Here is a 26,063-nt window from a genome sequence, read left to right as displayed (position 1 = left end):
AATTATCCTGGCTAAAGAAGATATTTAGTCCACATGAAGCTCACAAGATATTTTCCTTATAATATTAAAAATTCAAAAATAAATTGTAAAAAAAATATAAGTGTGGATTTTTATGTTGAGAAAATTGACTTTTATTATTTTTCAATTGGGTCTAAAGATTTTGTAGCGTACGTAAGTAAGTGAGGAAAAGTGAGGAAAAGTAAAGACAGAATAATTAGAGGAGGGAGAAGTAGGCGAAAGGAGAGAGAGTTAAAAGTGTTTTAAGGATAGGAGTAGTAAAGGAATGGAGGGAAAGTAGGGAAACTAGAAAAATTGAGCAAAGGAAAAAATGAGATGTGCTAAAAGTATTGAAAAGGAGGGGGAGCAAGGTAAGGGAAAGTAAGATAAGTGATAGGAGGGAGAAGTATGTGACGAAAGGGGAATTGAGTTTCAGCTAAGGGGAGGGATAGTATAAGAATATTTGGGCAGTAGGGGAAATAAGAGGAAAGGAATTATCGCGGAGCCTATTATAATTATGGCGGCATCAATCTTTGACTAATTTTTGGAATTAATTCTAAATTTATGCTCAAATTATAAATAATAATTAAAAATTGAAGCATCTGAACGTCCTAACGGCGACATAAATGTCAATTATACATATTTTTACAGCATATCAAACAAATTGGAAAATCGTTTTATTATATGAATCCAAAGGGTTGAGTGCATCCCGCAGTTGTAGTCACTCTTCAAATGACAGAGGGATTCCAAAACTGTCCAAATAGAGGCTGGCTGATGACAGGCGTGACGATTTTATTATGTACTGGGAACTCTGGGTATGTTTGTGAATGCTTGAGTTTCGGTTGCTCGTTGCGCGTGAAGAGTAGTGAGGAACAATTAACCCTATTTTTGAATGTACTCTGTTAAGTGCTTTATAATTAGTAACATCTATTTTTATGATAGAGTTATAGTCTAAAGTAGTTGGAAAAATATCTTTCAGTCTTATTCTTATAATATAAGATAAATAAATCATTTTTATTGCTTAAATTTATGTATATAATGCACTATGAATGGATAGTATCGGACCACTAACTGGGTAACATAAAAAAGTATTCTTAGTTTTAAAAGATGATAGTGCCGTCCAGAATATAGATAAAATTTTTCTAATTTCATGAAATAATAATTTTTTTATGGGCACACTAATTGCACATAGTCTTTAATATTTTTTTAACAACCTCAGAAATATTTGATCTTTTAATATGCAATCTAATATGAAATTTAATATGTCAAATCAGCTGCGGCTTAAACGATATTCGATGCTTCCTTTTTGAGATGTACGATCGTTAAATTTAAATTGCCCAATCGATTAGATGTCTGCAGCTGATGAGGCGTAATCGCTTCTGCAATACTCGACTAATAGCAGGATGAATTCGAGACCTATTGAATAAATTTCAGTATTTTCTGGCCTTTTTACTCGTCAAATTTCAAACCAGAAGAATGGAAATCCGTACAAATAATATCTCTGAGTATATCTAAAAGGTGAATAAAGGTGAATGAAAAGCAATAAAGAAAATGGGTTTTCGTTTCACAACCATTTTTTTACTTGAATGCAACTGTGATTATAATATCAAGAGAATAATGAAAAAAACTTGAATGCTTCAGACAGATTGCGTGCCTGTTTGTTCTCATTTCCCACAGTGGTACTAATAAATATGCATTTAATAAATCGGCCAATGCCAAGATAAAAATCTAAGAAAGCATGTTTAAAGCTGTATTTATTTGAAAAAATATCAATGCAGAAAATAAATATCATAGTAAATTGAATTTAAGACACGAAATAGGTTCGGGATGTCACAAATTCAATCTATCGAATTTCGATTTGAAGAGATTGCAAAACATATTTCGTTTTCTGCTCCAATTTACTGAATTGAAAATTTAAAAAGGGCTTAAAATAGCTGAAATTTCAGTCGATGAAAAATATTAATTAGTTATTCGAAAAAAGAATAGAATACCCCAAAAGAAATTTAACGTTTTATAGATGTATTCAAATTTGAAAGATTTTCGAAAATTGTGAAGCTTAGAGTAGCTGAGAATATTGTGCTTGAAAAATTATGCTTAAACTGCTCTGGAAATAATCATTTTCTTTGTAATTAACGAAAAAATGAAAATGAGCGATTTTATTTTACAAGTGAATTATCAAAATAGAGACTGTGCAGTCTGTCCCCTATTCTCCTCTTTTCCCCTTTCTTGAAGAATTCCTTTTTTCTGTTCTAAACAGTTTCAATTAATCTAGTTCTTATGCTTAAGTTCGAACTGAAGTATAATTAATAAGAAAATAATAATATTTTTTGTTAAAAGTTAATTTAATAAAACTGCAAAGTCTACTATACAATTTTTTCATTGAGAATTTTTTGTTTGTTTTTGTTTAGAATGAATTTTACATCTCAAATTTTAACCATTTTATAATTGGTTAAAGACTGATTGTTTTGAGCAAAAAATTCAAGAACTTGGTTAAAAATTGATGTATTTTATTGTAAATGCGTCTGTGATGGTAGAAAATTAATATTATTGATGAAAAACTAAACTGCTTGGTTATAGTTGTAAGTTTTTGCTTGTAAATCAATTTCTTGCATTGAAAATGTTACTATTACATTATTGCATAAAAATTAATATTTTTAAGTTCAAAATTGAGTAATTTGGTTTAAAATGTATGTGTTTTGTTGAAAAGTGTTTTTAAAAATATTATTCTTGATTGAAAATCTCACTTGAGACTTGACCTAATTTGACAAAAATTAATTAAATGCGTTCAAAGTCCATTCCTCGGGCTGAAAGTTTAACTATTTTGTTTAAAGTACGTCCTTTTTTCGGCAAAAAATACATTTTTTACTGAGAATTTTAATATTTCATTGCTGGTTGAGAATAGATCGTTTTTGGTTGGCAATTCTACAAGTTGGTTAATAATGTATGTATTTTGTTGGAATTTGGTATTTTTTAGTAAAAAATAATCGTTTTAAATTTTAAATTAATTGATTGGTTAAAAATTGGACAACTTGGTTCAAAATGTATTTTACTAGTTGAATTTTTTGTACAAAATTAAATTATTTTGATGAAAATTAACTTTTTGGTCAAAAGTTCTTATTTTCGGATAGAAGATTCAACTTTTTTCTAAAGAATTCGCATTTTTGGTATCAAATTCATCTTGTTTGGTAAAAATTTTATGTCGTTTAGTTAAAAAATAATTCTCTTCTTTTTAAAATTTTAACTGCTACAATATGCGTTGCAAAATAGTTTTTGTTAATTTAAATTTTCCCTGGTTGACTGACAGTTTAAATTCTTTGTTTAAAAATTATTTCTTTTCTTTGGAAATTTTTTTTTTTCGAAAATTTATTATTTCTGTTGAAGATTCGTCTTTTTAAAAAGAATATTTGTTCTTTTGGATTGTAAATTGTCTTCTAAAAAAGTATTTGGCTAAAATTGTATTCCTATATTAAAAAAAATTCGTTTTGGATTTGATTTTATTTTAGTAAAATAATCATGGTTTTGAGGTGTTTTACCCTACTTTTGTATTTGAATGTATTACAATAATTCAATATTTCAAAGAATTAAATCTAAATAAATAAATTTTACTAAAGTATTGTAGTATTCAAATTTTCCGGACGGAAACCCTTATTATATCGGTTGGGTGTCCATCTGTCCGTTCCTCGTAACTTCTCCTTTGAGGGGCAATGTGGATAAAAGAAATGTGAGAGAGAAGGAAGATGAAGGGAGGAAGGAGAAAGTGAAGTTGGGAAGGATGTTTATCAGAGGGTTAGGAAGTACCGAATGTGATGAAGAGGGCGAGAAGCATAAGTAATTATGCTGAGGTGTTAGGCAATAGGAAGGGGAGTGGTGATGAGAGAGAGTAATGGGATGAGGTGATAAGATAAGATCATATCAGGTAGGTCATTATTTGACAGAAGAGAATGAGAGAAAGTAGTGATGCGTGAGGAGAATGTGGTGGAAGAAGAAGTAGGAGAGGACAAATATAGGAATAGTGAAAGAGAAGATGGGAGGTATGAGGAAGTGAGAGCAGGGAAGGGGTGATAAGATAGGTTTGGATAGGATATGAGAGGATTAGATAGAACAGGCTAGTATCTAAAAGAAGGGAGGATATAGGAAGCGAGAGGCTGACTAGGGGAAGTACCAGGAATGTATGACAAGGGGCGGGAGGAAATGTAGAGGAGTTTTTATAACGGGGAGAAAGGGAAATCAGGGGATGTAAAGTGAGTGAATTAGATGGGAGTAGAGGCAGTCAGTAGGAGAGGGGATAATTAAGTGTGCTGTGTAGGGAATTGAGGGGAGAGAGTAATAAGATAGGATTCTATCATATAAGAGAGCATAGGATGCTCGAGGCGACAGGTTAAAGGGGGGGGGGGGATTCAAAAACTTTATTAACGTCCTAATAAGTTACAAAGCCTTGTTCCGTAGGCGAACATCGATTTATTTTTAATTTGACAGTCATTATAGGATTCTGACAAGTATTTATGCTTTGAAGGTATTATTATCAAAATTAAAAATGTTACTGATACTACAACCATTTTTTTCTGTTTAGTAGTGCTATCTGATTATGAAATAAATTAAAACATAAATTTCGGATTATTTTCTCAACGATTGATGCATTATTTCAACAAAAAACCTAAAGGGTGCTAAGTTCATTAGATTATTACATGCAAACGTAGCCCCTCATATTGTTTCACTCGATGTTTATTGAACTGATTATTTTATTGACTCAAAATTTAACTATGATGTTGGAAAGTCGTTCCTTTTCGGTAAAAATTATTAGTAGTATTAGAAGTGTTATTTATAAGAGTAGTTGAAAAAAAAGTTAAAGGAAGGGAGGGTTTGGTGATCGTGTTTCTAACGTCACCCTGGGAGGCTCAATCTTGGTGTGATGATTTGTGACGAACAAGGAGAGTGAAGGAAACAGAGTTCATAATAGCGTGACGAAGTTTTTTAATGGCCGTTAATGTAGATATTTTAGTATAAAATGATGAATAACCTCTGATTTTTTGGAATTGCGATTGGAATGATCACTAAGAGAGAAGTGGACAGATGGTTGAAATTTTCGAGGTAACGAGTCAAGCAAGAAAATCGATACGTTGAACTGAAGAATACTTTACATTTTAACTAGATGAGGAAGGAGAAGGAAATTAAAAAATTACTTTCATTTGTTAAAAATTGATAGTTTTAGCTTAAAATTCTACTAATGAATTCTTTATTGAGATTTTAACTGGTTTTGTCTGAGTATTCAACTAGTTGGTTGAAAGTTGAACCATTTTGTTACAAATTCATTTTAATGGTTGGACATTGATTTATTTTGTTAAAAATTGATTCTCTTTTGGTTCAAAATTTATAGTATATTGAATTATTAATAATGATTCTAGTAGAATAAAAATGGAGAGTTAAAAAAAAATAGTTCAACCTACTGCTCAAAAGATGACTTTTCAAAAAAGAAGACTAATTTTATACTTAATAAAAATGAATTTTATATCAAGCAATTTCATTTTTAACCAAAATGAGAGTATTCACTAAGAGATGAATTACAACAAAAGAGACGTATTTTCTATTAAACAACCGAATTTCCAAAAAAAAATAAGAATTTTTAATAATAAAGTTGGTTTTTCGCCAAGAAGTCTAATTTTCTACTAAATTGTTGAATTTTCAAGCTAAAACGATGAATATTCTACAAGCAGTGTAATTTTCAAACAAAAAACATGAATCCTCAACAAAACCTGTAATACTTAATATGCCAACCAAAAAATATTTTTATTTTGGATGAAAAACAGTCGAATTCAACCGGAGAATACGAATTTTCAGCAACATATTTGAATCCTCAATCAAAACATATTAATTTTTAAACAAACAGTTGCGTATTTAATAAAAAAGGATGAATTCAGACCAAATTAATTTTATACCGAAGTTTAAGTTTTTATACTAAAGAAAAACTAAAAAAGAATTTTATACTGAAGTTAAAGTTTAAACTTAAAATGACAAGTTTTTAACTAGAAATGTAATAGTTCAATTCGAAATTGAAAAAAATATTAGTTTAACCAAGTAGACGAATTTTGGACCAAAAAAATGAGTTCAATAAAGTACTGACATTTTCAACATTTCGAACCGGAAAAATAAAAAATAATAACTGATTTTTCTAGAACAAAAATTTTCAGCCAAAAGTAGAGAAAAAAAGGAATTCTTTAAAAAATTATCTATATTCGAAACTTTATTTTAAATTGAATCCCCGCTCCGCCGTGTGTCTAACCCTACTTTTTTATTAGCCTCCCCCCCCCCTCAAATTTATAACGTAGTAAATAATGTCCCAAATGCATATAGTGTCAGAAATGAAGTTTTAAAATTTATTTATCAGGATGGCAGCAGAGATATTTTGGTATAAAAAGATTCAAAAAAACAACCGCTGATAGATTAGGGCAGGGTCAAAGGTGCCAAAATTTACTTTTCACAACACTGTCTTTAAACGAAATTGGATTTTAAATATTTAAATGCATTCCATTTATTATATTATATTTTTTTTCTAAAGATGAGGTGGGGTAAAAAGTGCTAACATAAATAAAATAAAATTTTATATTTCAAATTACTAATAAGGAAGTCACAGTACACAGGAACAGGTAGACGATAATCAATTTTTTCAACAGCTACTGATTGTGAAATAGCCTTATGTGATCATTTACATTTTACTTTTCTTAAACAACACAAAATATTTTGAACAGTAAGCTATCTGCACTACCGAAATACATTATAATTTCAATTAAATTACACCTTATTCATGAAAATGGAACTTAAGAATAAGTGTTGGTACCAAAAAGAAACGGGGACCATAGAACTACTTTCTGCACAAAAAGAAGGACATCTTAACCTTAGCCCCGATCTCAAAAATCACTTTGAGCGGCTACCAATGGCTAGCAAGAGTTTATGATCATTTAAGCGATGGGCGGGAAATGTGAAGTCGAGTAACAAATGATTTCTTTTTCTGAAATTGCAAAAAAAAATAATAATAATAAATAAAAAAATGCAATTCTTAAGACTCTTCCGTACTTTATTGCATAAAAATGAATTTTTTATTTTTACGTTCCGATAGCGGGCCGTTATCCTAAGCAGGCAATTTAATCTATACGATAATTGGATATATATTATAGCAAAGAACATCAGCGCTTGTGAATAATATAAAAGTATTAAGTAATCTTCTTACCTACGTGTTAATTACATTGTTCGTGTCGAAGCGGATTAGATACTTTGGTTGACATTTTTCAATGTTGAAAACAGAATCAAATTGTCAGTGTTGGAGCTAGAATAGACTATAATATTAATAGTTATTATAAGAACAGTTTTAAGTTAAATCTAGTTTCAATATATTTTTACCTTACTTCGGCGGTTGGAATCAGTTTCAAAATAACATTTTATGTTTAAAACTCTATTTGTGTTTTTAATTTGATATTATTTTTAACCATATTTTAAAAGTCTATTGTAATATATACTTTTGAATTTAAATTGCGTTAATTTTATTGCAAAAGAATTAATTTGAAAAATTTTCTGAGTTTGCCCAACACTGACAATTGTTTTACACTATTATAATGATGCTGTCAGATTGGGAAACATTTATTGTTTTTATAAAAAGGGATATTTGGGGTTCCAATCGTGCAAAAAACTATGAATTGTGCCGACTATTCGTGAACATTGCAGTTCACTTCTTCAGGACTGACCTAAGCATTAAATCTATCATTATTTGTTTTTACAATCATAATTTAGAAGTAATTTTTTGTTATAAACATTTTTTTTTACGAAGGCTGTACACGATTTCCCAATTGTAATGGTCCATATCTGTAATTTTATTTATTTTATTCATGATAATTATTTATAATAATTTATTTTATAATAATTTATTTATAATAATTTGTAATTTTATTTATACTATTGTTTCCTTCTTTTACAATAAATATGATTTCAGCCAAGTATCTTTTATAGTAATTAGGATCTTGGTGTGATATTTTAAATTTATCCCGATTGATGTAAGTTGTATCACAATTATGCAATTTTATTAAATGCTTTGTAATTACTTTGTGGTATTTTAAATTTTATCTAATATTGTTCTGGTATTCTTCTCTTCTAATACATAGTGGACGTTTTGTCCGTCCTACATAAGTTTCTTCCACAACGGTATATAAACTTATGAATATTGTTGCATTGCCCTACGGCATCTAAGCGGTCTTTGCTTAGTTTTGTGAATTTCAAACTTTTTATCTACTCAGTAAACTTTATCAATATCCTTGTTTAATATACGTTTAATATTTTCTAAAATGTCTTCATGGAAATTAATTGAAATTAATTGCTTTTTGTCTTCAAAATCTTTATATTGGGTGTTACTTTTTTGAATGTTATTTTGCTTTTTTTGTATTTATTCTAGCCTGCTTCTAATATGTTTTTGTAATAAAGTATTTTTTAGTAGTTTTTTATTACATTGAGATTATTATTGTGAAAGGTTTTTTCAGAAAGTAGTATTGCGGAGTCTACGATTTTTTTGATAATTTCAATTTAACGTTATGTAGTAGAAAAAAAGTCGCACAATAGCCTAAATATTTCCTTTTATAATAAAAACAATATGTGAAAAAGGAAAATTTAATCGGATAATATTTAGGGATCGCGTAATTACCTTAAAGTAATATTTATTTCAAAACAAATTAAACATTGGTCCTGATTGTTTCTAATTGTTTATGAACCTCGTGTGTAATATGGTAAGTATGGCATGTTTATGAGTAAAATGTAACTAAATAAAAACAAAAAAGCTTCTGTATATAGAAAAAATAAATTTTCAGTGTACAAAATACTATATATCATCCATTTTATAGGACTCAAATATAATCATATATTTAAAAACAATAATTAGGCTTGCGCGAAGTCTAAATATTCATTAATTTTTATTTTATTACAATGTTTTTTCGTTCGAAAGAGGAACAATTTAGGCAATTACACACATTGGAATTCAATAATTATTTCTTTAGACCAGCCAAGTAACTATTCTTAAGGAGACAATTTCTTTTCATATTATTACTATTATCTCTAAAAATATCAACATTCAAAGAAATAATGAAATTATTGTTTTCAGTTTCATATGTAAACTGTAGTCTAGGGTGGCAAGCATTGAAATTCTTAATGATTTCTTGAATTTTGTCTATTGGAATAATAAGAATGGTATAACCGAAATACCTGTAATAATTTTTAACTCTAAATTTTAATTTATCTAAAACTTCATATTCGAGATATTGCATGACCATACGAGCTAAAGCTTTAGATATTGGTGAACTTATTTGTGTAACAAAGATTTTTTTGTAGTAAGTATCGATGAATTGGAAAATTTTTCACTCCATTAGGAACTTAATTCCCTTCCGAAATTTATTAATCAAAGTATTTGCAGTATGTTAAATTATCTCATATTTTTTCAGTACCTTTTAGAACCAAATCCAATGGAACATTTGTAAAAAGGGATCAGACATCAAAGGATAGAAAAACATTGTCATCTGGAATGTTTTCCTTCGTTATGATTTCTTTAAATAGAATAGAATTTTTTACATATTTTTAATTATTTTTATGATTTTTGGGTAAACCATAAAACCTAGCAGTATTAGTAATACCAGTTATTATGCCCTTTTTCAATGTTATTGTCCAAGAAAACTTTTAATCTTCACTGGCCAAGTAATTTAAATTTATCTTTTTATAATTTTTTTAGTGGATCATTATATATTCTTAACTACTAATAATTAATTTTGGGACAGAATATGTCAAGTATTCCAACCTAAAATTAATTTTTTTTTTGATCGGGTTGAAACTTGGCTGTAAAATAGTTCATGTGGACATACATTAATCTAGCAAAGCATAGTTTCAATTATTAAACCGATTGTCAATAAACAGGGGCCTGAAGTTTTCAATTTTTTACGTGTTTCTTCACATTCACGTTAGTGTAACTTCATTTAGGATGGTCTAATTATACTTTTTTTTTGCTTTTTTCGAAAGATTTTTTTCATGTACTTTAAGACCATTGTAACTATATATTAAAAAGATTTGGAGACAAAAATTAATTTAAAAAAAACATATTTAAAAAAAAAATTATATTTAAAAAAATAGCTTTTTTATAATCTTTAAAATCATGTAGAATAAAAAGTTGGCCGCATCTCTTTTTTTAGTCAAATTTCGAGTTTTACACTAATTCTGAATAAAATAAAAGGTACGAGATGGAATATATAACGTAATTTATATATTTCTGCACATACTTGGCTGGAATATATTCCTAGTGGACATACATTAATCCACTAAACCATATGTTACGTTAGTGTAATTTCTTTTAGGGTAATCCGATTGCACTTTTATACGTGTGTTTTGCAAAACTCTTTTCATGTACTTTAAGATTTTAAGAACTTTCGCAGCAGTCGGGCACGAATGCTGTCAGGTATAATGTGCCCTAAAATTATATTTAACATTTTTGAAATGATTATCTGTGCAGAAATATATGAATTACGTTATATATTTCATCTCACACCTTTTATTTTATTCAGAATGAGCGTGAAAATCTAAATCTAACCAAGAACACATTTGCGGGCCACTTTTTACTCTACATGATTTTAAAGAGTATGAAAAAAGTATTTTTTTAAATGGCAAATAAATTTAAATATGTCTTTTTTTTAAATCAATTTCAATTTTAATTTTAAAAAATTGTTTTAATCTATTGCTCTAATGGTCTTAAAGTACATGAAAAGAGCTTTCTAAAAAAAGTAGTAAAAGTTCAATCGGGTCATTCTAAAAGAAGTTACACTAACGTGAATGTGAAGAAACACGTAAAAAAGTGAAAACTGCAGGCCCTTGTATTTTGACAACCGGTTGATAAATGAAACTATGGTTTGGCGGATTATTGTAGGATATACTCCAGCCAAGTTTTAAGCCGATCAAAAAAAATTATTTTAAGTGGGAACGCTTGACGTATTCTGTCCCTTTTGTATTGCCTTTATCCGCATGCTCTATTAACAAATTTTTATTATTCTTCATGAATTCTTTTACATCTTTTGTGTTTTCCCCTATGACTATCTATTTCATTAATTTTAATTGGAGTCTTAATATAATCAGAAGCGCTATTGATAAAATCTCATGCCTAAAATCTTCTTGTGATTTACCAGGATTTAAAAAATATTAGCTTCCAAATCCTTCACAATTTCGAAAACTTTTAAATGTTTAATTGAAAGAAAACTAATACTGAATTTTTCACCTAATCCTAATGCACCCATTCATCTTATAGTTTAAATTGTCTACTATGGACTTCCACGATCCAAACGTAGCAATACAATCCTCATTTTTATGCAAGATATCTATTCACATTAGGGTGGTCCAAAAAACGCTTTTCGAGCTAGAGGAAAAGTCACCTTTTTAAAAGTTTCCATTTCTGTAGGAAATAAATCCGTATTTTTTTATTCAAATATTAACACGTTCCACCGGCCACTTCAAAAACACATCTGATTAACATGGGGAAATGTTTGGATTTTCAAAGAACTGAACTCATGCTCCAGGGTTTCATCAAAACATGACAAGTTTTTTAAGGCAGTAAGAGGAGTATTTATGAAATAAAGCCATACTAATAACTTTTATTTCAACCCATCATCAGCGCTCTGCAGCACCCAAAATATAACACAAAAATAAAAATAAGTAAACATTTTTACGTATTATTCTTAATTTTGAGCTATTTCTGTTTCTTTTTCATACAAATAATTACTATTGGATAATTCGAATATTTGCCATGACGTCTTAAGCAAGGTTTAATTGTTAAAAAAAAATTTAACTGATTTAAAAAATCATTTATTCCCAAAACTGTACATTGTACGTTAATCCACCAAAAGCAGAAACATTTGTTAATAACATTCTTAACGTTTATATCATTTTTTTGTGATGAAAAATCACCTGAGAGTAGTATTTTATTGAAGAATCTAATAATGTGCCTGAAATTATTTTCGGACTCATACATTAGTTTACGTTGAGTTTCGAATTATTTATAAAAATTAAATTTTTGTTTAGTAATATTTTTTGCATCAGTCGAAAATCACATAGAGTTATGACTTAGACGAATCCAGATATGTTTTTATTTTGTTGATAGGTCAATTATTTTTGTTTAAATAAATTCTCCAATTTTCAAATCTATATATATATATATATAATTAAAAATTTGTCATAAGGACAACCGCATGATTTCGCCGGGAGCGGGTGCTAATCTGAAAAATTGCACCCGCTTCCAGCGAAATCGCGGTAAAATTTCAGCCATAACCACGTCTCACAACCGTGAGATAGGTGGTTATATGTATATATATATAGTTAAATTCAGGGTCGTCGTAATCCGAATATTTAATTGCTTATGTGTTATTGTATGTGGCACTTTTTTTCCGTGGCACTTTTGACCCTGCTCTACCCTAGTTCGGAATTTGGATTACAATGATCACAGAGAGAGTAGTGACGAGATGGTTAAAATCCTAAGGTAACAAGTGAAGCAAGAGAATCGATATGTTGAACTGGAGAATAGTTGACATTTCAACCGGATAAGGCCGTGGGTAGCAGGCATTAACCCTCCTATCCGGTGAGGACGAAACAAGCCATGCAACTTGATAAGGTTGGTATTACTAACCACTAAGTAATGCTGAGGGAACATGGACGCATAAGCCTACTCTTGAGGTTGCACGCTTTTTTTCACCAACACGTACGACAATCCTCTGTACATACATATTTACAAACACCTTTGCATGCACGTGTGCTTAAATTCAAAACAGATTTTTTATCATATTTTAATTATTCAAGGCTGAAACCTTTAAAGGTCGTAAAGTTTAGCAAACCTTATTATTGCATTAAAAACGGTGCAGCGAGATAAGAAACCACTTGTTTTTCCATTATTACTTGAGTGTAAAACAAAAAAACGTGATAAATCCTGTTTATTTGCTGTATAATGGGGCCAAGCAAATCGTTTTTTTTTCGTTTCTTATAATAAAGTGCAAGAAGGAATTTAAATTAGGAGCTTATCTTACAAATATATCATCCCTATCTGACTTTTTTGTATTATAAAGAAAAAATGTATATTTTATTCATAAAGAACTATCTATCATCCTTTGAAATTTGACCGTGTTTACCCTAGGATGTGGGACTGAGTCACTCGGTCATAAAACACGATTATAATTGAGGAGTATTTCAGTTTTCAAGACAAGTTTGGATTTGTTGAATTTTTAAGGCTTCAAGTTTAAGTTTATTAAATTTGGAAGTTCTTAATTAGAAAGCATGTGATTTTCAAAGTTTTTAGAATAATTATTCTGTAAAATTTTATGAAAATTTAATTCCTGCAATTAATATTTATGTTCCGCAATACTTCTATAAATCAAATTTAAAATTACAGTTTTGAATGCGCATTTTTTAGGCACTTTAATTTTTGAGTTCTAACAACTAACGTTTTTTGCTTCAGAAGCTTATCTTCAAAAACAATTTATTTGAAATTTCTGAATTTTTCAAGCTTTTCACTTTCAAATTTCATAATGTACTTCCAAAATACAAATGTAAAAAATTGTAAAAAAGTTCCTCTGAATGAATTTTTGATCTAAATGTTTTAAATTGATTCGTATCAATTTTAAACGTATAAAATTGTATCGTTTTTCGATTATTTCGAAATCGTAGAATATCAAATTAATACACTGATTAATTGCACAATTTTTAGTTAAGAGAATATATAATTAATTCACCTTGAATTAAATGTCTCTGAGTATAAATTCAAAAGATTAAAAATTGTAGAAACTAATTTTTCGAGTTTCATGGGAAGACTAAAAATTCCGACAAATGAATATCCTGTTACTCTTAAATTCCTTAAAAAACTAGAAAATTACAAATTCTTGAATAATAAAATTTTACAACGAAAATGGATGAATTATAACATATGTGATACTGCAAAAATTCCAACACTAGCAAATGATCGAATTTAAATAATTAACCAAATTTGTTTCAAACCACCATATTTATTTATTATATATAAATCAATATTATTGATCCAGTTGATAAATAATAATATAAATAATATTGATTAAAAAACAATTTTGTTCATTATTTAAATTTGGAGATTTTCTAGAGTCAGGAATTTGATTGTGCAGGATATTTTTTAAGTCAGCAATTTTATATCGCGAATTTTATTATACAAAAATTTTTTTTGAAGTAGAAAATTAATTTTTTTCTGAAAATGTTTCAAAATATTAAACATTTCATACATTAAAATTTTTATAATTTAAAAAATTAGATAATTCAATTTTTAGGGTTTATAATTAAAATTTTTTTAAGTTTGAATGGCAAAAAATAAGGTAAATTTATTTTGTTATCTTAGAGAACTTTAAATAATTAATTTTAATTAAACATTTTTAATTTAATAAAATTTTTAATTCTAGAATTTCAGAAGAGTTGGTTTTTGACCCATTTAATTCAGTTTTTAATTTCATATTGTCAAAGTTCAATCGCTTTAAATAAAAAATTATATAAATTCAAATGCTTTCAATTCTGAATTATTTAATTTAATAATTTTGAATTGTAAATGATCGTGTATTCGAAATTTTAATCTGAAATTATTTTATTTTGAATATTTTGAAACTTTCCTATTTTTGAGATTTTAATGCCTAATATTTTAATTTCGTTAATGCATAGGTATTGTTTCGGCTCACAGTAAAGAAAATGATTAACTCACAGTTTTATAAGATTCATTTTTACAGTACCGGAACAATTAAACGTTTTATATATCGTTTTAATAATTTTATAACTGCTTTTCAATTCCAATTAACGTAAATCATTTATTTAAATCATATTAGTGAATAATCAACTCAGAATTTACTTGAAACTTGAGAATTATAAATTTGACAATTAGGCAACTAATCACGCTCTAGAAGATATATTCTTTAATTCAAATTATGAAATTAATTTATTGAGAACAGAGTCAAATGGTGGTGAAGCTTTGCGAGAAAGCATCTTATAAGGAGATTATCAGAGTTGGGATTATTTTAAATTAATTGAATATAAAATTTTCAATATTTGTTTTGATACAAAAATGTCTGTTTCTTGTATTTTCCATAGTTAATTTTTTAACTATTAAAAATGGAAGAAAATTGAAAATTCCACTTCTGAAAATTGATGGAAAGTGAGTTTCCAACAACTCTTTAGAGTCTATAAAAATAAATAAAAATCTTTAAAAAAAGTTCCAACAATGATTATCTCTTTGTTAATAAAATTATTTAAATTATGATTTCGAGCTTTTAGATAGCTATAAGACAGAAAAAGGGAATTGACAATAGGGTATAGGTGTAGAGCAGTCACATCGAAATTCGCACACATGAACACAATAGAGTGGTTTGGCCTTGTTCGTGAGTGATTAATTGTCGCTTCCATCGTTTTTTCAGTCATTTACAGATTCCCTGGATGAATGTTGCAAACGACATTTAGTGATGTAAAATTATGATTACAAGTAATTTCAGGTACTGTATGATGTGGGCGGGAAATGAATTTATCAATGGTTAAGTGCAAATCTGATTCACACAAAATGATTTACATCTCTATTGTTTATAATAGTATCGCTGTTCACTGTTTTCAAATGATGATGCTTGTGTCAATGTAAAGCGACACAATTGCTCGTGCAATGAGGATGGGGAATGGGTTTTGTAGATTGATACTAGATTTGGAAATTCAATTGTTTTTTTTTTAATTTTTCAAATAATCTTGATGTTTACAAAAATTATGTCATGTGAGAAATAAATCTCAATGCAAGCGGTAATATATTGACTGTTACTTTTTTTATATAGCAAATAGTTGTACCACACATTTTCAATTTTTTTTGTATTTTTTCTTTAGATTTTAAAAGAAGAGAGTATAATTACGGAGTAAGAATCAGAAAAAGTGGGCAAAAATATAGAATATGACATAATTGGGATTACATTAACTCGATCAAATCTAATATCCTCCTAAGTTGATTCATATAAGAAGAGAGATTGAACTATGTGTTTATTGCTCTTTAACTATTTAAAACAACATTAGGATACATTAAGTCCTTATTATATTGTAATATTCAGGTCTGAGATTGCATATACGCCATAGATGCTAGAAAGTAGAACGAATCACAATTTTTTTTAATTAAATTTTTTCTGTAAAAAGATCTTCTCGTTTTGCTCCGCTGGGAATCGAACCATAGAACTTCTGATTGGTAGTCCGGTGATTTCCCGTCAAGCTACTAGAGAGATTAAAAGAAGAATCCTTTTTCAGAAAAACGTGAATTATTGTGTCAGGTGTTGAAAGTCAACTTTATCAAGGAATATGTACTATCATCAGAGAAACACTAAATTTCTTAAAGCATTTACAAACTAGATGGAACAATAACATCTAGTTTATAAAGACATTCAAGAAATTCTTTCATACTTTGACGATAATAGAGATTCCTTGAAGAATTATATTTTTTTGGTAGTTTTTTTAGTTTAGCAGTTTCCCTAGAATTCTAAAAGTAATCAAAGAAATCTCACCGTTATGATTGCTATACCTTAAAAACGAAGTATCAATAAGCCAATTTTTAATTATTTTTTGCGAGCCTAAAGAAATCAGTGATGCAAAAAAAAATATATAAAAAAATCTAAAGATTTCAAAGAATTTCACAGAAGTTAAAAAGTTTAATAGGGTCCCAAATTATTTCAAAGGATAAACGGGATTTTAAATATTTAATGCTGCTTTAATAGAGAGCAAAATTATTTTAATATCGGGAGAATTTTAAGAGATTTCAACGAATATTATAGTATTTTTAGAGATTTTTAGGTCTGCGGGCAATTTTTTCGGGATTTTTGGAGAACTCTGGAAAATAAACTAAATGAAATTGAGCCTCAAAGAATTTCCAGTGATTCAAAATATTGCATAAACTTTTAAGGCATTATAAGGAGTTTCACAAGATTTGAAGAATTGTATTAAATAAATCTGTATAATTAAAAAAATTTTAACCTTTTCGAAAAATATTTCTATATATTTGAGCGATTTTTTAAGATAAATTTTGTGAATAAGAAGATTTTAGTTAAAAAGTTTAATTTAATTTATATTGAAGGGATCTATAATGATTTTTACTCATTTTAATGGATTTTAGAGAAACAAATTAATATAGTTTAAAAATATAAAAAAAATTTTAGCGAGAAACAACATTTTGAAAAATTTTTAAAAACTTTTTAGGATTTTAAAATTCTTCAAACTCGATTTCAAGAGATTTCTAGAGAACTTTGAAAAACTAATGAAACGAAACTAACTTTTAAAAGATTTTTAACGATTCTAAAAGTTTCAAAAAATTTTATAGCATTTCAGGAAATTTTTGAAGATATAAAGCATTTTGAATAAATATCCATGATTTAAAAGATTTTTGTATGTTTATAATTTAAAACATTTCGATAAACTTCCAAAATTGTGAAAAAGTATCTAGCAAAATATAAAATAACATTTTTAATTTTAAATGATTTTAAAACAATTATGGGAAAAACTCGAATTATTTTACCATATATTTAGAATATATGAAAAATGTTCGAAAATAATGTTTTGAATTTTGTAGAGATTTTAAAATAAAATTTTGAAGCTCCTTAAGGATTTCGAAAGCTTTCAAATCAATAGATTTTGGCTTTTTCTTTATATTTATAAGTATATATATTTTTTAATTTTAGGAAGAATTTGCGTTAGTTTAAGGCATATTAATAAACAATAATATTGGTTTTTAAATAATGTAAAATCTGTAAATTTTTGAAAGAATTTAAATAGTGTAGATTTTTAAATATACCGAAATATTATTTTGAACCTTTTTAGGATTATGAAAATTATCTTATATATAATACAAACATTTTTGCGAGGTTTTTCTGAAATTATCAAACGATTTTTTATTTTGTAAATTTATTTGGAAGATTTTATTTGAAAATATTTTTAAAAATTTCAAAAGATTTCTAAATTTGGAAAAAAGCAGACAGACCCTAAGTCAATATTTTTATTTTAAAAGATTTTAAAAATTGTAGGGAACATTTAATTCAGTATTAAATGACTTTATCTTTAAATTACTATATGATTAAACTTTGTTCCTGTCTGGATTGCATAATTTGTTTTGGTTCAAGCTTTAACTATTTTTTTGAAAATTCGTGTTTTGGTTGAGTTTAACTGTTTTAATTTAAAATTAAAATCCTTTTGTTTGACATACCTACTATTATATTTTTCTTTGAGATTTTTTTTCGGCGATATTGTTAAAATTTAATATTTTTATTTTAAATTTCAATTTGACGTACATGAAAATAATTTTTTTTTTTAATTTTCACCGAGAATCTCCGAAAAATTATATTGATATCGTTCTTGGCTAAAAAAATTTTTTTCATTGAAAATTTATGTAATTTATTGAAAATTTGTCTTATTTAGTTGGCCTCAAATATCTCTAGGGATTTAAGCTAGCCTTTCGTTATTTTAAAAATTTGCAAAGAATTTCAAGAGATTAAATCAAACTTAAAAAGCATGTAAGGATTTTTAAGATTTTGAAAAATTGAAAGAAATTTAAGAGGTCTAAAATATTTCTAGAAATTTCTGTTATGAGTTTTCAGAAATTGTAATGGGATTAAAAATACTTTAAAAGTAATCAAGAGATTTTAATGAAATTTTTCAGATTTTTTCTTTAAATGCCACCTAATATTATTATTATTATAATATTAATAGTGAATAATAATAATAACCAGAAAAAAAACCAGGCTTACTTTTGCTGTTTTTTTATTTTCAGGTTTCACGTCAGCCGTTGTTGGGACAACTTCATGTAAAGTTCATTTGTTTAACAACTCAATTCATTTTTTTCTATTTTTATACAGTCTCAGTCCTGGTTTTATTATAAAAGTATATCTTAAGACATCGAACTATCTCTCTGGCGATCTATGAATAACAATATCATCTGGGACCGAAGCTGTCTGAAATTTCTCTTTTTTAAATTCAGTTTTACTTAATCAGGGCATGTTTGGATTTTGTTGTGAAGTTTATTTTCTTTTTATATAAACAATAACTTCAGTCTAGTTCAATCTTAAGTTTTGATACCCTGCGTAACTGACTTTATAAGGGTTGCATAACAAAAGACTTCGTACAACTGCATCAATTTGAAATATGATTGGGGATCAGTAGTACAAGGCGGTTTTTCCAGACAGCCTGGTCCTTGGATGTGATGCGAGCGATAAGGTATTTTTTTTTAAATTGTGCTTAGGAAAATCTATAAAGGTCATTAATTAGCATTGGGACGGACCGCGAAGGTGAGTGCGATGGAGTTCGTGCTGCGTGTACTGGTTTTTGTTCTGGTTGTTGTTCTCATTGGGGTCGGAAAAGGTTGTTGACCGATTAGACACTTCGCCCGCGTCACCAGGCCATCGCATTCCGCAGCAGAAATCCGCATCTGTAACACCCAATAGCCCTTACCCACGTTCCATTCCACTTTTTTCAAATTAAAAAAAAAAACACCTGACCAGTGACCACTACCCTTTTTCCACCTGTCTGAATACACACTGGTTTATTTATTGTTTCATACACAATAATAAAAAATGTATTCTTCATGAATTAGTTAATAGCAAGCAATTTGAGGTTGCAAATTTATAAATGAAATAAAAATATTCGAGGAAAGATTTGATTTATTTTACTTTGTGTTTTGTGCGTAGGTGCATCAAAAGTGTCTTAAGAAGATAGGTTAATTCATAAAATAATTCTTTTTAGATATTTAGAGTCCCCTATTTTCGCCGTATTCAAAAAAATTGGAGGTCGCTATGACCCTTTTTATGTCCAAAGTTCAAAATTTTAAAGTTTTTAAAGTTTTATTTCAAGTTTTGTTTTTTATGGACAAAAAATTTACGATTGGTACTAACCTCCTTAACGTTGCAATTTAATGATGAAGCTCATATTAAGAAGTGAAATTCATTCTCAGACATTTTTTTAAATTAAAATACTTTTCAGAAATATTACTCATTTTTCTAACAACAAGTTATACTATTTTCAAAAATATTTAGTAATTTTCGTGTTAAAATCGCAAAATAGTTATAAGTAAAAATGTTGTATTGATACATTCTTGTGAAAGAAATGTCTGTGGTTCCTTATATTTTATGTTCACTAGTATCATCAATCAATCGTGTATTATCTCCATTTGAAGAAAAAAAAACTTCTAAAACATAATAAAGGTATTGAATAACTATTTATAGTTTAAATGTCATTTTTGGAATTGATGATTACATAAATATAATCTACCTACGATCATTAAGAAAATTCAGAAAAAAAATTTGAAGATTACAGGTGTGTCAAAAAAAATGCCAACCAAATAGTTGCATTTTCGAAAAATAGGGGGAAAAAATCATTCTCAATGCCAAATTTATTAGCTGATATTTTCACAAAAAAATATTTTAATTTTAAATGAAAAACAGTAGAATTTCATTTTAAAAAATGACTTTGTAACAAAATAGTTGAAATTTTAAACCAAAACAGATTTTTCTGTAATTAATAAAAAAAAAAAATAATAAAACCAATACCTTCTCATCAGGATGAGCATATAAAAATTAACCCAACATTTTCGAAAAGTTGTTTGAAAGATCCCAATATACTGGAAACGTATCTAATAAATTTCGAAGTAAGTTGTTTCGTACTTATGATTTTATTAGATTGTTAGAAGAATTTATGTCAGTTTAAAAGGTACTTGAAACTTATTAATTTTATGTTTAGGAGAAATTTAACAATATTTTATAAAATTTCGAAAATCTTCAAATGTATAAAAATACTTTTTAAATCTTTTCAAAACTTCTACACTTCTTAAATATCTTTAAACCATTTTTTACTATCTTCAAAGATGAAATCCTTTAAGCCTTGAGAAGCTGCGAAATGTTATTTTAACATCTTTTAAAATCTACATATTGATTAGAATTTTGTATAATCTTTTCAAATGTTAAATTATTTAGACAAATTTCTTAAATCTTCTAAATGTCTTTTAAAATATATTAAATTATTTCTTATATTCTGAAAAAATTATAAAAATAAACAAAATTTGTCTGAGAACCATCCAGATTATTTTATGAAATGTTTCAGTTTTTTAAAATAATTTTTTCAAAATTAAATATTTAAAGAAAGAATGATTACTTTAAATATTTTCAGGATTTCTTTAAATTTCGAAATATGATTTAAGGTTATTTCAATTTTTCCTACTTCTTTTTAATGTTCAAAATTAAAAAATTACCTTTAAATCTTATAGATGTTATTTAAGCAATTTAAAAAATCTTTTGATATGTACAAAATACTTGAAAGATTATTTTCTAAAATTAATTCTTTTAAATGAAAAATCATTTGAAGGTTTTACAGGAATCTTAATAAAATTCTCTATATTGTTCAAACCATTGAAAAATTTTTAAAATCTTTTTTTTTGTTGAAATTTCAAGTTTATTTATTAAAAGCTAAATGACGTAATAACTGCGTTATATGTAAATCGTATTTTGAACATGAAGTGTTTTCAGAACATTATTTGGTCTGACTTAGGAGAGATTTTGAGACATTCAAATATTGTCTTTAGACTTGTGCGTGCAAGAAACGTTTTTAGGACGTTTCAACTACGTTTTAAAATTTCGCGCCCACTGACTTTCTTTAATTAAATATATGTAAGCACTGAGTTTCCTCTCACAAAAATTGATTAATTTGTTGAACAAATTATTTTTTAATTCTACAACACCTATTTTTAAAATTTTCCTCTCATTAGCAGAAATTGTTGTCAGTTCAGTAATTAATATTTACTAGAATATTTTCTGATTTAAAATTATAGATGAATTTGACTTATCAATCACAATTTCACCACAAAATTGCAACATCAAAAGTCTGAATACCACCTTCAAATTTTTTTAATATCGAAATATTAGGTGTTACATGACATCCCAATGAAAACTTCTTGTATTTCATAAGCTAGGATGGTTAAAGTTGCAGAAAAATAGTTTTAATCTGTTCGCCAAAGCAAATCAATTCCCGAGTCAGATGATCTAAAAGAAATTATTTCATGAGGCACACTAATGGAGGTTCCTCCATTATTTATTGAAATTATTTCTGATAAAAAATATTATAGAACATGAAGTGAAACTTATAAACAATAATTGTCAAATGTTGACAACTGTATGAGATGATGTATATTTTTATCGGAAGGACAATTGATCAAATGAAAATCCAGCAACCTTGAAGGTATATGTATTTTCAATCTCAGCTCGAGCTGTTCAAATACGTGCGAAGCATTGATTCGCATATGAGAGAGGAGGATTTCACGATTCATTATTTTAATATTCAGGCCTTTGATTCCTAACAATCTCAATTTGAATTGACCCATAAAGTTGAATCTTATAATTCTTGTAGGAATTTTATTTAAATAAATATGTTAACCTGCAGGTTTGGGTGTGTCATGAAATTATTTTTTTCAGATTTTCTAAAACTAGGAAATTTATTTTTCTTCGCGATAAAATCATCTTCACTTTTTGCGAATGTTCAAAAATATAATTAGTGCTAATGTAGGTTTTTTATGCCAAAAATTCGACTTTATAAACATTCTTAGTTCATTTTTTTACCATTTAAACTTACCCGTCTTGTGCAATGCCTTATTAATTCTTCACCAGGGTACTATGTGATCCTTTCACTTTATTTGTTATGAAAACAAATGATAAAATGTTATTTAAATTATTAGGTTAAAAGATTAAGAGGTTAAATTTATGTATACATTTTTTAGTTATCACATTTTTAGGAAACATACTTATTTTACTGGCAACCATTTCTATTATTGAAAAAAAATGTAAGAAATACTTTGGCTGTAAAGAAACAAAAATCTATTTTTTTTTTTACGTTTAATTCAATAGGAAAAACAAGTTTGATCTAATAACAAACCCATAATGAAGCTTTCGCATTATTTAGCTTCCAACACATAATTTTTATAAAATTTTGAAAAAAGATTCTTAGGAATCTGTTAGGTTTTAGGGTAATTGTTTTTCACGTTGAAAGATTTTTTCAATATTAGACAAAATTTGATTCAATTCATAAGATATTTAGAAATAAATTTTTTTTTTAATAATTTAAAAATTTTTAAATGTTTAAACTACTCTAAATCAATATTTAGATATTTAAATATTTCTAACTAAAATTGTTAAGCTTTTTAAGGATTTGGTAGGTTTTCAAGACAATAACAAACTTTTCCCTACTTTCCTAGGAAAATTTCAAGTACATTTTTTCTTCTAAAAATTAATTTAAAAATATAATTTTAGAACTATTTGAAAGATTAAGAAAAATGTCAAAAAAGAATCGAGAACATTTCAGAAAATCTTTTTAATTTTTGAAAAATTTTCATAAACTTAGGAAAAAATGTATTCTGTTTAAAAGAGATTGAGAAATTTTGAAAAAAATAATAAATAGCTTAACATTTTTTAAATATTTCAAGTACCTTAAATCATTAACTATATTCTTAAAGATTACGAAAAAATGCCAAGCTTTTTAGGATTTTGTTGGATCAAAAACATTTTAAAAGAATTCCAAAATTTCCATTAAAAATCGGGAAGATTTTAACCCAATTTTTTATTTTAAAAAAATTTTTATTTTAGAAAAATTTTATTCAGCTTAAAAGATATTTTAGAAAGAAGCTATCTATTGGATCATAAAAAATACATATAAAAATTCATATTTATTCGAAATTGTATCTTATATAATAAATTATGTTTACCCTCAATTTATAATTAAATAAGAAATTTTCTTCCTTAACCGAATTTTGTTTGTTTGTTGAAGATTCCTCTTTTATTTTTTAATTTAACTGATTTTGATTGAAAACAAAAACCCTTTTAGTTGATATATCAACCATATAAATTTAGGTTAATATTTTAATAAATAAATAAAATCATAAAAAAATAATTTAAAAAACAAATAAAAAGTAAAATAAATAAATAATAAAAATAAATAATTAATTAATCTTTTATAGATAGATCAGGTTGAACCTTCAATTGCTTTCTTAAAAATTAAATTCTTTATTTACAATTTATTTAACAATCTGAAGTCTTACAAAATCTTTTTTATTAATTTTATTCCCTTGTAAATATAAACAAAATGAAGATAATTGTAATTGTTCATAAGTTAATAAAATTTTTAAAAATTATCAATAATCATATTCGTAAATGTTATTTTAAATGCAACCTTTTTTCAAAGGGAACTTACTCAATTATAAATCCGAATTTGTAATAAATGATAATCATTTCATTATTATCATTTCAGTTTAGTTTAGCATATTGTTGAATTTTCTTAAAGGCTCTTGAAGTACTTAAATGCATTTTTAGAAAAGAGCAGATTAAATTGTACACAAATTTGATTGCATTACAGAAAACGCAGATAACATTATTATTGCAGAATTTAAGTAGAATATAAAAAAAGTCTTAAATAAAATTTAACTATTTTTTGTGAACGATACTTCAAAAACTTTACATTTTTTCCATAACAAATCAAATTTTTGGGTCATATGATGACTCAAAAACAATGTCTTACTTTTTACAAGATCAGGTAGTTAAAATTGTATAAATTGAAATATAAACATTTTAAAACGTCGAATTTTCGCTAAAAAACCTTGCACATCAACCTCTTAATATTTGTTTTTTAATCTAGCAAAAATAGGGGACTAATTTCTTACCAAAAGAAAGAAATTTCCAGTTTAAGGATGTACAGTGCGTACAATCAATCTCAAGAGACGTCTATCTTTCAAATTATTAATAAAATGGACAAAAATATGTATGTTAATAATTTCTGCAATTATTCACGGAAGCTTCTAAGCGCAACTTAGAAAAAAAGTTGTTTAAGGTAAAATTGTTTATTTATTAGTAGTTATTTCAGAGGCAAGATTTTCAGAAATGATTATTAGATATATTTTTGTAAATTCTATAAATCATTTGAAAGATTTCTGATTTTTGAGATTGATTGTACGTAATCTACATCCTCATGATTTTAGAAAATCTAAAAAAATGTTGGTTAAAATGCTGGTTAAATTCATTTAACCTACGCCTAGCAAAAATTTTCTCATACTTCGCTTCTTTAGTGGCTAAAAACTATTTATAAACTAAGACTTTAATTACAAAATTCCGTTATAAACCAATAAAAAGTGTTTTTTATAGCTAGATTTCGACTATTCTACTTTTAGAGATAATTGACCATAAGTTGTTAGAAACTGTTTCTTAATTGCCTTTCTGTTCTCTTTTATATATTTAATTACTTTTAATTTTCTCATCTCTTATATTTCTCTGTGTTTTATTTAAAAAAAGTTGTGCTTTCAGTTGAACTCACTTATCTATTCGGCGTAAAAAAGAACAACTGTGACTTTGTCATAAAGATAGTCGCGATATCCTCCTAACTTGATATTTTTTATCTTTTTGTTCCTAGTCCCTCGACGAGACGAGCACTCCTACCCTGAGGAAGTTTCACACTAGGAATTAAAAAAAAACTAAAACAGGTGTCGATAAGAAAGTGGGGTAGCGAATTTAATCACGATTTTCAAATCGAGTGTGATTCCCCAATGCGCCTGATTATGATTGGATTTTAATGTAGATGAGGATCGTCAAATGGCCGAAGACAAGAAACCAGAAAATGCATATTTACTCTTGGTTTTAAAAGAGGAGTCAAAATGATAATGCTCTCATCCATATTTAAATTTTAAATTATTTTACCCCTTTTTACAAAGATAATAGAGAATAATTACACTGCTAGACTTTTTATTGAAAAATCCTTTTATAATCAAAAATTTGAATTTCCAGTGCAAAACTATTAGCTTTCAACAAAAAAGGGAAAATTCAAATGCTCATTTTCGAGTGAAAAAAAATGTTTTTAATAAAAAAAGACGAATCTTAAATAAAATAGTTAATTTATCAATAAAGAAGTAAAAATATCAACAAAGCTGTCAGCCGAAAATATACATTATAGTCTATTATGTAAATAGACTTTTTAACGCAAAATAATTA

The 26,063-nt window shown here is 27.0% G+C and overlaps 1 protein-coding gene across 19 annotated transcripts in view; it reads right to left on the bottom strand.

Annotated features, from left to right (window-relative positions):
• Window positions 1–26,063, bottom strand: part of LOC117171699 (glutamate-gated chloride channel) — a 151,281-nt gene that overhangs the window by 108,502 nt on the left and 16,716 nt on the right. For 10 of the 19 annotated variants that reach the window (XR_004466911.1, XM_033359239.1, XM_033359235.1 and 7 more), the window contains exon 4: window positions 19,334–19,480. The exons of the other annotated variants lie outside the window; for them this stretch is intronic. Coding sequence is in view for 9 of the 10 variants with exons in the window: in XM_033359239.1 (XP_033215130.1) it covers window positions 19,334–19,480 (147 nt within the window). In the remaining variant the exon portion in view is untranslated. The remainder of the gene's footprint in view (window positions 1–19,333; window positions 19,481–26,063) is intronic. 19 annotated transcript variants of the gene reach the window in all.

Source organism: Belonocnema kinseyi, chromosome 4 (assembly GCF_010883055.1).
Source record: "Belonocnema kinseyi isolate 2016_QV_RU_SX_M_011 chromosome 4, B_treatae_v1, whole genome shotgun sequence".
Classification (NCBI taxonomy): domain Eukaryota; kingdom Metazoa; phylum Arthropoda; class Insecta; order Hymenoptera; family Cynipidae; genus Belonocnema; species Belonocnema kinseyi.
The sequence above is the reverse complement of the archived record's forward strand: the minus strand, read 5'-3'. Positions and strand labels throughout refer to the sequence as shown.